We start from the raw sequence: 14,644 nt of genomic DNA on the forward strand, positions 1-14,644 counted from the left end.
TTCTCTCCAGCACTTTCTTCTGTGGGATCTACCTTCCCAGCCCCTCTCCACCTGCTGCTCATGCAGGTCCCAGCTTAACATCACTGGCCTCTGACCCCTCTCCACCACGGGCCTGAGGACGTGGGTGCAGGGCAGCCAGGAGAGGACAGTGCTGTGCGCTCCATTCACACAGGTCCCCGCCACAGAGCCACGGCCACAGGGAGCTGGTGGGGCCCGGGAGCTGGAGGGGAAGGGGCTGGGGTTTCCTGGGGACGGGGTTTCATCTGGGGATGAGGACGAGGTCTGAGACGGTGCTGGTGGCCAGGCAGCAATGTGGATGCACCGACAGCACCGAATGGGGAACGGTTAAAATGATAAAATGTCATGTATATTTTCCACAGTTAAGTTTGCTCAGTCTCTCTCTCAGGGATCCTTTCCTGTCCTTTGGCCTAAGCTCGGAGCCCTGTGTTATGTTCCCAGGCCCCATTCCTTCAGTTCATCTTTCTCACAGGTTGTGGGTAGAATGCAAGCTGTCGCGTCTCTCTCATCGGTCACTGTGCACAGAGCCGGGCCACTGAGCAGTGCTGCTGAGTGTGAAGAGTGTAGACCCCGGTTTCCTTCCTCAGCCCCGGTCATGTCAGGGAAAGGTGACTGCTAAGACACTCGATGCGCTGTTGTCAATGTACCTAAGCCTCAGGCGACAGGCTGCCATCCTGGAGAATGAGAACGGTGGGTGTGCTATGTCGCTTCTGTGAGAAGTTCGAGTCCCGATTCACCTGAAACGCAGGTTCTTCCTGCTGCGAGTGAGCCACGGGTTCTGAGACGACGGGTTTGCCAGATAAATGCCCAGGAAACCGGAAACCACACGCTGGTTCAGGCTTTTTAAGGGCAGCCTCCCCAGGGCCACCTCCTGGGTTAACGCTGTGTTTTGTCTTCCCAAACCAGATATTCATCTTTGAGAACAACATCTACTACTGCGCTCACGTGGGGAAGCAGGCCATCCGCGTGGTCTCCACGGGGAAGGAGGACGTCATCTACAACGGCCTCAGCGACTGGCTGTACGAAGGTGAGCCGCCGAGCAGCCGAGGAGTGGGGTCGTGTGGTCGTTGTGGTCAAGTGGTTCCATGAGTGCCATGGCTGTCATGGTTGCTGAGGTTACCATGGTTGTGTGGTCATGTGGTTCCACGGTTATGTGGTCATGTGGTTCCATGGTTGCCATGGTTGTGTGGTTCCACGGTTGCTATGGTTGCTAGGGTCATGTGGTGCCATGGTTGCCATGGTTGCTGTGGTCATGTGGTTCCATAGTTGTGTGGTCATGTGGTGCCATGGTTGCTATGGTTATTGTGGTTGCTGTGGTCATGTGGTCACTGTAGTCGCCACTGCCCCTGGTGGTGGCTAGTAGCATTTCCTTTCACGTTAACTATAAAGCCAGCTCCAGCTTCTGAGGTTCTGCTAATTACAACAGACTGGTAGTGTCAGGCAGTGGCAGGAGACGGGGCAGGTGTGGGGCTTCCCACGACCCAAGCTCTTCGGCTCATGGGCAGGGGCGCTGTCTAGGAGGCACAGTGTACTTGAGGCGACTCTGGGACGCTGGGCTGTGCACAGGTTTCCAACGCTCCGAGAGGCGGAGTGCCTCTCTGCCCAGTGGGCAGCGTTGGAAGGAGTAACCGGTTACGCTTCTGAAAGAAGCGGATCCGAGTGGCTGCCGTCCCGGGTCCTTGCCTTGTGGGATGCTTCCACCTGGTTTCCTCTGGCCTGAGGACCAGCTGTGGGCTCTGTTCCACAGCGAGCCAGCACAGTGCGGGGCTCTGCTCTCCGCACGTGGCCGCCCGCTCAGAGGCCCTCCCCGCCCCGCCCCGCCCCGCCCTGTGCTGCTGGCTGTTCGCCAGGCTCCATGCTGAGCCCTGTGCGATTTCCTCACTTACCCTCTGCCTCGGGCGTGTGTAACGGATGGATGCTGTGACGGCATCGCTGACGGTGCCTGAGCGCCTCACCGGTTCTCACAGCGCTGGAGGCTGCTGGTCCAGGTTGCGGTGCTGTGAGGCGGTGCCTGGTGAAGGGTCTCCTCCTGGTCCTCACTTGGTGGGGAGAGGCACGCCTGTTTTCCGCACCCCCTTGTGGGGAGGTCACCCTCCGCCAAAGGCCCCATGAGCACCATCCGTGGGGCTCAGGCTGCTACTGCCCCTCCTCACAGCCGGTGATGACTGTGATGACACGTGGCGGCTGAGCCCAGGGGAGTTAGGTCATCACCCGTGGTCCCTGAGGTTATGGGCGCGGCCTTAGGGGTCACACTGTTCATGTTCTGGACAATTGTCTTCCCATAAACCCAGGTGTGAGCCTGGAACCACGCACCCGCTGGCCTGCAGTGTGGCTCATGCTGCTCACCTGCCCTCACGTGGCCACCATGCGGTCTGAGCCGAGGGGGCTCTGGCTGTCATCAAGCACAGAAATCATCTCTTCCCCCCTCCACCTTTCGTGGTGCGGTCCGCAAGCTGTCACCAGAGACAGCTTCCCCGTGAAAGTTGCTGAAAACACTAAAGTGTGGCTTCCAGGGCTTGGCCTCTAGGTTTACTACAATATATATATATATATATATATGTGGCTAATATGCTAGTATCCTTTCCACTGTCCGACCAGTCACTCTGGTGCACACTGACCACCAGAAGGTAGACGCTCAATTCAGGAACTGCCATGATGCACACTTGCTATTTACAGAGAAACAGCAGCACAGACTTGGCCAACAAGGCAACTCTCGGCTTCCCTCACGTGGGACACAGGCCCTGCCACCACCCCGGAATGACAGCCGACCAAATCACAGCCAAACCTGCCAAGACCCCATAGCCAGCCTGGAAATGGTCCCTGTAGGTGCCAGGTAATGATATCAAGTAGCAACGGCCATCTTCCTCCTAGCAACTAGCCTCCTTGGAGTTTCTTAGCCCAGAAACATGACTTGCTTTATAGCCAGGTGCAAACATTTTACACATTAACCAAAAGTCTGTGAAGCATTTTCATGTGCCTCATCTCATTTGATCCTCACAGAAGTCCTGAATTAGGTAGATAGGAGAGTTGGTGGAATCCTATTTTCTTTTCATTAGCCGGAAAATGGAGATTTAGAAAGCTTGGAAACTTGACCCAACTGAAAAAAAGTAAGAAATGGTGGACCTTGAAAATGACTTTAGGTTTTCTCAATGCACAGAATATAGTCAAACACTGCTGCAGTAAAATATTTTACCCTTTGTTCTCCCTGCATGATCTACAATAGTAATCTGCTTTGGGTTGATATTTACTGCTGTGTTGCTGACAATTACCTGAAAGAGAAGTTGGGGTGCTTCACTGGGCTATAGAAAACCGAGCAAGCATAACCCAGCTGCCCGAGAGCTCAGGCTTTAAGTATCCCCTCAAGAGGGGCCAGCGCGTGTCCAGGCTCCCCCAGCTCCAGCATGGCAGTGTGGCAGCGTGGCAGCGTGGTGGCGGGAAGGCCAGGAGTGTGGCCCGACACAGCTGTCCCATCTCAGGCTCACAGCACAACCAGGAGAAAGTGAAGACAAAGTCCATGGCAACCCCCCCCCCCACTCCTCCCACCCATCCCGCCGAGTCATCACATCCCTGGGGATGTGACACACCAGGAAGGCTGGGAACGTCTCGGGCTTCCCACCCGTCTACCAGGGCTCGGAGGTGGGCATGCAGCCGCCCACATCAGCCAACATCCACTGCTGCCCGTCCTGGCCTCCCACCCCGCCCCTGCATGCAGGGGGCTCAGGTGAGAGTGGGGGCATCTCGAGTCTCTGGGACGCACATAAGAACAGACCCAGCTCCTGGCCATCCTCCCCAAACCCTTTCCTCCTGAGCTGAGTTACGGTCCGTGGGCTCTCCGGGACCCGGCGTGCTGTGGGTGGTGGTGCGGTTCGAAGCCAGGGAAGCCAGGAGTGGGGCGTGGTGAGCTGTCATGGCTGAGTCTGCAGGCCCGGGGGGCAGGCTGCTGTCCCTGGTTCCTCTGCCTGCGCCTCCAGGACCTGGTGGGGTGGGGCGCGCCCTCTGCGCTGGGTCTTACAGAAGGGCCTTTGTTTCACTGGAGCGGTGTACTGAGTCAGGAGGAATCATCTTTAAGGGGAAAGGAAGCTGAAAGGGGGATTGAAACCAGGGGATCCTTCATAGACCCTGACTCAGGGTGCCAGGACGGGGAAAGGAGCTGATTGCTCCGCCCGAGACCTCCCAGCACAGGGAACACTGAAACACAGGGTGCTCAGCCAGTGATGGGGAGGGCGTGTGCATTCGAGAGTGTGTATGTGTGTGTGTGCGCGCTCGCACGCGCGCGCATGTGTGTCAGAGAGCGAGAGAAACAGGGACAAAGACAGAGAGTCAAAGCAAGACGCACAGGAAGAGACAGGGCAAGGGGCAGAGAGAGTAGAAGGGCACAGGCAGAGGTCAGAGACAGACTCGGGAAACCGATTTCAGCTCAGCTGCCCAAAGCTCACCGTAACCAGTTTGAGGACTAAGTACTCTGCCCACCACGTTGCTGTCTCCGGCAGCATTGCTGTCCTTCACGTCAGGGAACAGGTGACCTGCCTCCTGATTGGCATGTGGTTGAGTTGCCCTTGAGTCCCAAGTGGCTTTGCGGGGAGCCATCCGCCCCTCCTTGGTCCTCCCCGTGGGTCCGCACGGGCCCGGTTAGCTGGGCACCACCGAAGGCCTGGGGCCGCCCACCCCCAGGAGCAGCCTCTTGGAGAGTCCCGCTACAGGTCTCCACCCAGAGAAGCACCTGCTGTCTTCCATCCGCAGCGTACAAGTAACAGCAGCCATTGGGCAGCATGTCAGCTCCCAGCGCCTGGAGGGACTGCATGCTGGCTGCAGGAGCACGCTGCCCCCTGGTGGTGGCCGAGCACATGGTTCTGAGCTCGGTGAGGGTTTGTCGAACTGGCAGGTCCTCTTAAAGGTAGCGGACAGGTGAATGCTGTGCAGATCACAGCGCTGGCCGGCGAGGGAGCTGCCCGCATCCAAGGCAGCCGCCCTTTGGCCTCCTGGCTGAAGCCCCGCCAGTTTCTTTCTTGGTGCCCTCCCCCCTCACCCATTTGATCCTGCTCTCCGCACCTCAGATACGATATGTAGTGGCAGAAAAAGGCAGCAGATGCAAGTGGGAACAAACCAGGTTTTCTGCATTTAGAGCGATTTCTTTCCAATACCGATCCACCAGGTCGGCCATTTGTGTCCTCTGCAGTTTCCCGGGATGCACAGTTTTGGGGCTGTTGGTTCTCTCCAGTGTGCGTGGCCCCGGGGTGTGGGGAGCTGCGCTGTCCGACGCCACAGGCCACTCCATTCAGGACAGCCCCAGCCCGTCTCGCTGTCTGCATTCTGTTCCCATGTGCACCCCGCCTCATTAAAAGGTGGCAGTGGGCGTATGGATGTCACTCGGGCAGATTCAGCAGTGGCCGGAGCTGCCGGATTGCGGGGAGCATAGCTGGGCCTGGCCGCACCCAGTTTCCTGGTTGGCCAGGCCACCCTGTCCTGGGAATGGCAGCGAACCAGGAATCCGGAGCCTGAGCCAGGCTCTGCCCCTGGGTCCCGGGCTCCTGGTCAGTGGCCGGGCTCCTGTCGACGTCTCCAGTCCAACCTCCTCATAGCTGGAGTGGGCATGACACGGAGCGCGGCTCTGACCCGTCCTGTGAGCACGTTCCCAATGTCCTGGGCCTTGGGAGACATCCACCGCTGTCTCCTCTGTGAATGGCTCACAGGAGCGGGCGGAGAAGGGGCCCGGCCGGCCCCGGAGCCTGTGGGGGAGCTCGGAGGACACGGGGCTGGCTGAGAGTCCTCACTTCGGCAGCATCCACCACGGAGAGAGGAGGAGGGAGGAACCGCGGGCCGGTGTGGGGAGGGCCCGAAGAGGCGGAGGCTCTGTTGAACTGGGGCCTTCCCGCCTTCCCTGGTGCTCGTCGCTTCAGAAGGGCGGTGCCCGGTTAAGGGCTGCCCCCGGCCGTCCCAGGACAAGGTGGCACCGTCTGGGCCTGTGAGCCGGGGACTTGAGGGAGCACAGGTGCATCCTGCGGCCTGTCTGTCAGGAACACGTCAAAGGCGAGGGAGACAGTGGGTGGTGTGGATGGCGAGTGGGCTTCCACCTTGGCTGTTGTCATGTCAGTTTAGTTCCATTCAGGCCGTGTGTCGGGTGCCTGCTGGAGGCCGGGGCTGTGGGGGGCTATGGGGGGCCGTGCTGGAGGCCAGGGCTGTGGGGGGCTGTGGGGGTCTGTGCCAGAGGCCTGTGCTGGAGGCCGGGGCTGTGAGAGGCTGTGCCGGAGGCCGGGGCTGCGGGGGGCTGTGGAGGGCCGTGCTGGAGGCTGGGGCTATGGGGGGCTGTGGGGGGCCGTGCTGGAGGCCAGGGCTGTGGGGGGCTGTGGGGGGCTGTGCCAGAGGCCTGTGCTGGAGGCCGGGGCTGTGGGGGCGCCTGCTGGAGGTGGGGCACGGCCCCTGATTATGTCCAAAGGAGCTGAGCTGAGCGTCGCCCCTGGAAGCAGCCGGCCCCCTTCCCATCCAGGCTTCACCTCTGCCTCTGGGTCCCACCCAGACTCCAAACCTCCACCAGCCTCTGTGAGTGCCAAGTCCCCCTAAGAGTCCGGTGCTCAGGCCGCACAACGGGAATGAATGGGTGGCGCGGGGACTTGGTCATGTTCCTAATCCAAGGTCCCGGGAGGCACTGGTATCTCTCCGTGTGTGTGTGTGTGGGTGTGTGTGTGTGTGTCTGTGTGTTAACCCTCCATCTGTGTGTGCGTTACCCTCACCGGAGGGTATTCTTTCTCACTGATTTTTAAAGAGTTGAAGGGAGGGGAAGAGAGAGAAACATTGATGTGAGAGAGACACATACCGTAGATTGGCTGCCTCCTGCATGACTGAGCCTGCAACTGGGGCATGTCTTGCTGTCTGTGTTCTGTTCCGATGTGTATCTCGGAATTGAACTTGGAACCCTTCAGTCTGAGGGCCAACGCTCTATTCACTGAGCCCCGCTGGCCAGGGCTTTGCTGTACTTGACAGCAGAGACCCCCCACTGAGCCAGGGAGGGCCTGCCTTCAAACCTCACATTGCCACCCCCGCGCCACCAGCTCTTCTCAAAGGAAAGGCGTGGCTCTGCCCAGCCAGCCACCTTCACCTGTGTGTGAGAAGGCTGCCCACTCAGGGGCGTGCGGACTGGGAGCGGATAAAGCTCACACCCCATGCACAGTGACTCGCCTCTGTAGCCATGTCCAGTCCGAGGCCCTGGCTGCTCCCCCAGGAACTCAGGACGCCCGCTGGGACAGGCTCTTGGAATAACTCAGCCTGAGCTCGGGGCTGCCCGCTCTGCCGTCTGAGTTCCTGCGGCCTCTCCGCCCGCACCCCGCAGACAGCAGACACCCCGCACGCAGCCCTCCCCTCACACAGAACCAGAGCTGCCCCTGCCGTCAGGGTGTGGAGGCCAAACAACAGGACAAACAGGACTGGGCAACGGGATCCAGTTGAGAAGAGACGGTTTCTGGGGGTGGTTTGTGACTTACAGTGGGCTCCCTTCTTCCAAAGACAGACCCTGGGAGCCCGAGTCCTGCCGAGGCACACGCCTTCGACACACACTGTCTCACATGCGTTCTCACTGACGCTCCGAGAGCCGTGCGGAGCGGCTCCTGCGGGAGGTGACCTCCCGGAGGCCCTGGGGCAGCTGTTACCGGCTTCCGGGGTGCTCGCCCACCATGTATGTCATTTAAGAAATGGAACTTAACGCCTGTACAGGCTTCCATGTAATTCCCAGCATCCTCTGCTTCCTGGCGAGGAGGCTGGCTTTCAGAAAGGACACGAAGCCAGCACTCTAAAGAAACCCTGCGGAGACAGGCTTGTTTCTCCCGGTGGCTCAGTCGCTCTCCAATTAAAATTCCAGTTTCAGAGTTGCAATCATTTTAACTTTCACGATGAGCAGCTTTGGCGCAATGCCAGGCAGAAAGGAGAACGGTCTGCGGGAAGCAGAAAGCACTACGGGGTTGATTACACATGTTACTAAGACACTAAACTAATCCCTGAATAGGTTATTAATTAATGCCGAGTCAGAGTATTGTGGCGGGCTTGTCTCCTTTCTGTAAATTGGACGTTTTAGGAGCTGAATGTAAAACTCTGCGAGGTGGGATCAGGGCACAAAGGCAGGCTGTCCCTAGCCTCACACGGCGGCCGTGGAGGGCAGTATTGGATGGATGATCTGGTGTAGACAATGTCTTCTTGGCTAGCCTTTCCACAGTCCACTCCTTCCGGGGGGTGGGGGCGGGGACGTAAAGGTGACGCGGCAGCCGCCTGGGTGGGCTGTGGTTCAGAGGAGCTGCTGGGGCTCACCCACCCGGAGGAGGGACAGGACCTGTGGCCACGGGGGGTGGTCACAGCCAAGTGCTTTCCACCAGGGATTCACCGTGCGGTTCCCGAGTGTGAGCCAGCATTTTGCCCCACCCTCCTAATTCCATTCTCACCAGCTCTGATGATCAGAAGTGAAGGTGGCCCTGAGCTGGGGCAGCCAGGGGCAGGTGGCGGGTCAGCGGAGGGAAAAGGGGACATCTGTAAGGCCTTCCACGATAAAGGTAAATTCAAAAACAGAAAAGCCAGGTGGCTGGCAGTTGAACTCCCTCCCGGGCAGGCACCCTCCCAGGCTGCGGGTGAGACCTTGTCCTGTCCAGGGCGGCAGTGGCGGGTGGGGGTGTGGGGGCGTGGTGGGGAGGTGAGGGCAGACCTTAAATGTCTCCCTCTCTCCCTCCCTTCCTCCTAAGTCAGTACCCCTGCCCTCAGCTGAGGCCTGGGAGGCAGGAGGCAAGGAGGGCTGAGTGGGGGAGTGTGCTCACAAAAACAATGGAACTTTCGCGGATGCTTTCCAAACGGACTACGGCCCGCAATGCTTCCTGTCTGATCCCGGAGGCTGGGGGCTCCTTGCCGAGGCACCGGGATCCTCGGGGCCCAGAGGGAACGTGCCATTGCCCTGTTTCTCTCCTCCGCCTCCAGACCCCCAGGGGGAGGCCCGCGAGGCTCGGGGTGAGGCTCTCTGGACTGAGACAGCACAGGGCGTGACTCCCTCTTGGCCACCACGGCCCTGGGTCCGAGCTCCAGGGAGTGTCTCTGTCCCCTCCGGTGACTGCCAATCTGCGGACCCCAGCTGCCCCCAGGCGTGGTGATGAGAGGTTCCGGCATGTACAGAGCACAGGCACGCGTGTGTTCATGTGTGATGACTACATAGCTCTCAGCCACAGCCCAGCAAGGTCCATACTGTCATCCCCATCTCACAGATGGGGAAACTGAGGCACCAAAAAGCTAAGCCACTTGCCTAAGGCTGCATCGCAGCGCGTGTCTGGGCCAGAGTTCCTGACCGGCCGCCCAGGTGCAGGGCGTGCGGGGCCTGCCGACGACAGGGGAGGGGACTCAGTGTAGAACAGCAGGCGAGACGGCAACAGGAATTCTGCGTGTGGTCAGCCCAGCGTCGTGCCGTCCTTGACCTCTGGCAGTTCAGGGACCAGAGAGGCAGCCGCGGTGTCTGCCGCTCCGGGGCTGAGCCGGCCCAGCAGAGTGTGTGGCCAGGAGGCAGGGAGGCCTGTGAGGATTCGCTCTGTGGCTCCCCTCTCCTGTCCTCGCCCAGAGGAATGAGGTGTGCCTACACGGGGGCAGCCACCGACGCCCTTCACAGCTGCGTTTCCCTTCCAGTCCTGTCTGTGCGTCCCTAACCAGCTGGGGTTTCTCTGCAGCCAGACTTCGTCCCGTGCGCGGCCTGTGTTCCGGGAACCTGGGTGTGGCCCTCAGAGACATCAAGCATCTTCTCCCCCAGCCTTCTGGGCCTCCTGACTCGTCCTTAACCAGATGCACCCCAAAGCCACCCACAGGGCTTTGGCAGAAGAGGGGCGTGCCCTCCCTGACCCTAACCAATCCTGGTGGCTCTGGGTGGAGGAGGGGCGGGGCACCGCTACCAAAAGCTTCGTCCCCAGGCTTCCCTGGGGTTCTCTGGGCCCCACTCAGAGGAGTACTTATTGTAGGTGGCCCCTCGGGGGACAGGGGGGCTCCATCAGGGGTCCGGGAGGAAGGGAAGTGGCTGGGAAGCCATGTTCCCTGAGCAGTGTGCCCACACCTGGGTACGGGTGGGCAGCGGCACAGCGAGGTTCCCGCGGTGGACGGGACTCTCCTGAGCAGTGACAGTCACCTGTGTGGCTGCAAGCCGGTGCTGCTGGGTGGGCCCCTGCAGGCTGCCGGCAGCCCGGAGGCCCGGCTCAGGCGGGGAGGAAGTATCCGGGACGGTGACGGAACGAGGGTCTAACTCCTGGCTGCTCGGCTGCTGGTCCCACAGCACACAGGACCCCACTGAGAAGTCTCTCCAATGACAGACGCTCTCACACGGCCGTGACGCAGGACACACCACCCCTCAGTCAGGTCCCCAGTCTACCTCTGGCCGGGAGGAAGAACAGCAGCAGGGCCTCCCAACATGGCCCAGAGCCTCAGCCACCCGAGCCCCCTGGTCCCTGTGAGGTCAAGGCCCGCCAAGCGGCCAGGCCTCCCCCCGCTGCCTGCCCCCTTCCCCTGTGGCTTGTTCCGGTTGTGCGGCCGTGGTCCTGGCACCCACTCTGCTTTCTTAGCATGAGGTCAGTCCCTCAGTGGCCGTTCTGTCACTAGGGGCGCACGGAGCTGGTTCACCACAATAAACGCCCAATGTCAGTCCCTGGGATTGTTCCCGGACCGCCCGGGCCCGGCCTGCCTGCCCTGTGTGCGTCCTTGACTTCATGCAGGAAAGATCTGACAACTTGAGCCAGGAGGGTTGTTTATTAAAGCTGGGACAGTGAGGCAGGGAAGAGCTCAGGCAGAAGAAGCAACAGCAGAGAGTCAGAGAGCAAGGGGCCCTGGAGGTGGGTGCAGCTGAGCCTGGGACAAACCGCCACTGCCTGATGCTCCCCTGGCTGCCAGTCTCGTGGGGTCCCCGCGCTCTGGGAGAAAAGCAGCAGCGTGACAAGGCGTGGGTGTGCTCAGCTAGAGGCGCCAGGTCCTTGTCTGAGGCTCTTTCTCTTCCTGCGGCCAGTGGAACCTTCGGAACCTGCAGGGGGGCTGGGCAGGGTGTTCACTGGCTCTCCAGCCGTGGCCTCCGGTACGCTGCTTCACCAAGATGTGCACATCGAGAGGCCGCCATTAAAGGGGGACTGGACCAGACCGGTCTGCCCCGGACAGTCTGGAGTGTGTAACCCACTGGCTCCCAAGAGTCCTTGCCTGGGGAAGACAGAAACTGGGATTCACTAGCTGGCTGTAACCTGCTCAGACGGTTTGACCTTGTTTAATTATTTCCCTCAGTTCCTTTGTTCACTTGTGAAGGAGTTCCGCTGCCTTCCCACTCTCCTGCCACAGAATGGGCCTCCCACTATGTGCTTGTGGGATTACATTGGTCACTATCTCTAAATGAGCCTGGAGGGAGGGAGTGTACTTGGTGCACAGACCGTGCACGCGAAAGGGTCCCGAGACCAGGACCAGCGGAGCCGCTGGCCCCAGGACTCTGACCTGCTGCTGGGAGGTGTGTTCTCTCAGCTTAAAAAACACAGCAGAACTGTTCTCCCTGGAATCACTCTCAGTCCTACAAAGCTCATCTCGTAGCCAAGATGCTGGGGGAAGGTGGGATACCGGCGTTTCTGGTGGAAATCTCACACTCAGCGTCTGTCTCAGTTCTGGTGGAAATGGACCATTTTGTTTTTTGCCTTCAAAGGCGAGGGGCACACTAGCATGGCTGTGCACGAGGGAGTCTGTGTGTATGCATGAATAAGGGTATACACAATATAAACATGGTATACACACATTATATACACAATATGCACAGAGTATGCATACAGGATACACATGATATACACAGGATGCCTACAATATATACAGTGCATACATACACATAGGACACACACATTATACACACAGGATATACACAGTATGCACACAGTATACACAGAGTTACAAACACACAGGATACACATGTTATATACATGATACACAGAGGATACACACAATACATACAACATATACATGCACATGGTATACACACAGGACACACACACTATGACATAGGATATATGCAGAATGAACAGAGCATACATACCGTATACACATGGTATACACACAGGATGTACAAAGTATACACAAAGTATATTTATAGTATTCACACAGTATATACATGGTATACACACAATATACACAGGATATGCACAGTATGCATACAATGTACACACAGGTTACATATGATATATGCACAGGATATACACAGTGTACAAGGAGTATACATTCAGTATATACACAGGATATACCAGTACACAATATACATAGATGATACATACAGGATACATATAGTATACACATAGAATGCACACGGTATACACTCAGGATATGCACAGTTCACACAGAGTATGCATACAGAATACACATGGTATCCACACAGTGTACACATAATAGGCACACAGTATACACACAGCATACACATGATATCCACTTGGTATATATACAGTGTACACATGACATCCACACAGTGTGTATGCAGTGGGCATGAACCCCTAAGCGTCCCCTGGAGCTGGGCTGGGTGTCCTGGGCTCAGCCTCCAGCGCAGCCAGCTCTCTCACGTGGGTTGGCCTGGCCGTGCCTGCGTCAGCGTGAACGGACTTCCTTCTGAGGGGGTTCTGTTCAGATCCACCCCCTCAGCAAATAGGAATCCAGCTCAAAGAGCGCTTGTTAGGCTCAGGGGCTCACGTCTGTGTGCCGGGTCCCGGGGTCAGCTTCGGCCCAGCCGGGCCCCGATGGGCAGGTTGGTGGTATGAGCCCTGTGGATGGGGGCAAATGCAGGACCGGGGACCTCGCAGAGGGTGGAGGCGCAGTGTCGGGCCTCACATGTCCTGGCAGCTCGTGGCCGTGCCTGCTCACAGTGGCCCTGCTTCGCGTGCTGACTGTTGGCATCTCTGTCCCCCTTAGAGGAGATCTTGAAGACCCACATCGCCCACTGGTGGTCTCCGGACGGCACGAGGCTCGCCTACGCCACCATCAATGACTCCCGCGTGCCCGTCATGGAGCTCCCAGCCTACACGGGTGCCGTGTACCCCACGGGGAAGCTCTACCACTACCCCAAGGTAGGTGAGACGCCACGGCGACGAACTGCCCCCTCGGCCCCCAGCCAGCCACCCCACGGTGGGGCTGGGCACACAGCCCGGTGAGGAGCACACAGTCAGAGGCAGGCTGAATTCCTTCCCCTACGTGGCGAGCTGAGTTCAGTTTGTTGGCGAAGCTACTTTATTTTAAACAATTGAACTGTGTTAGCCTTGTGTCTAAGCTTCATTCCAGGTGACGAACCCTCACACCACAGACACCCCCTCAGCCCTTTCAGGGTCTGTTTCTGGAGAAGCAGGACTGTCTGCCAGCCCCGGGTCCACAGTGGGCTGAGGTCTTGGTTGTGTTCTGACCGGTAGTGTGTCCACCTGCTTCCCACACCAAGTTGCCGGCCGCAGGAGCCAGCAGGAGACGAGGACACGGTGGGTGGGACGGGGCCAGCACCCCACCTCTCCTGTTAGCAAATGGGAGCAGCGCAGTGCCAGTGGGGGAGGAGGGGCAGACAGGGGGACTGACGCCCAAACCTCTCCTGCCTGCTCGGTCGGAGAGAGTGGACACACGCGGGCAGCTGTCCTGCTACCTGCGCACTGCACTAGACTGCCCCTGCGCCCACCTGGCGACAGCGCTCACTTCCCGCCTGGGCCAGCTAGCCCTGAGCCCAGCTGCCCATGCCACCAGAGGGCACTGGGGTGCAGCCACATGCTGTACACAAGACACCCTGGACGTGCCAGCGGGGAATTTTTGCAGGAGGGATGATAGGCAGTGTGCAGATGAGGCCAGCCAGGTGCAGAGTGTCTCAGTCAGCTCGTGCGGCTGTAACAAACACGGCATTCAACAGACACGAGTTCCTCGCGGGCTGCAGGCTGGGGTCTAAGGAGGTGCCGATGCAGTCGGGTTCTCCTGAGAACCCTCTTCCAGGTTCCAGCCGGCCACTCCCGCCCGCGTCCTCACGCGGCAGAGAGAGCACTCTGGTGTCTTCCTCTCCTTCTAAGGACACAAACCCCAACATGGGGTCCCACCCTCATGCCTCATCGAACCCCGGTCACCTCCCAAAGGCCCCACCAGGGGCCCGGGGCCTCACGTTTTCATTTAGGAAGAACACGGACTCTCCGTCCATAGCAGCTGGTAGGACAGACCCATTCCTTAGCCCTTCCAAAGTGTGCTGTTGCCAGGACCGGTTTGGCTCAATGGATAGAGCGTCGGCTTGGGGACGGAAAGGTCCTGGGTTCGATTCCGGTCAAGGGCATGTACCTTGGTTGCGGGAATATCCCCAGTAGGGGGTGTGCAAGAGGCACCTGATCGATGACTCTCTCTCATCAATGTTTCTAACTCTCTATCTCTCTCCCTTCCTCTATTAAAAAAAACAAAACAAACAAAACAAAAAAAACAAAGTGTGCTGTTGTCTAGCGAGGTCCCAGGTGGAGACGTGTGGGTCCCAAGGCCAGAGCTTTGTCTCTGCCGTGTTCCTGTCCTAAGGCACCTGGCTCTCAGTATGTGACCAGGATATGCCTCTGACAGAATTCCTTCACTCCGGCTCCAGCTGGTCATTCACCAAACCCGTGGGAGGGCCTTGGTGGCAGCTGGA

The 14,644-nt window shown here is 58.8% G+C and overlaps 1 protein-coding gene across 3 annotated transcripts in view; it reads left to right on the forward strand.

The window, feature by feature from the left end:
* Nucleotides 1-14,644, forward strand: part of DPP6 (dipeptidyl peptidase like 6) — a 431,250-nt gene that overhangs the window by 372,283 nt on the left and 44,323 nt on the right. For all 3 annotated transcript variants that reach the window (XM_084897509.1, XM_084897508.1, XM_084897510.1), the window contains exons 8-9: nt 925-1,045; nt 12,928-13,082. In XM_084897509.1, the coding sequence (XP_084753635.1) occupies nt 925-1,045; nt 12,928-13,082 (276 nt within the window). The remainder of the gene's footprint in view (nt 1-924; nt 1,046-12,927; nt 13,083-14,644) is intronic.

The sequence above is a fragment of the Pipistrellus hanaki genome (assembly GCF_964339955.1).
Source record: "Pipistrellus hanaki genome assembly, chromosome: 10".
Lineage (NCBI taxonomy): Eukaryota > Metazoa > Chordata > Mammalia > Chiroptera > Vespertilionidae > Pipistrellus > Pipistrellus hanaki.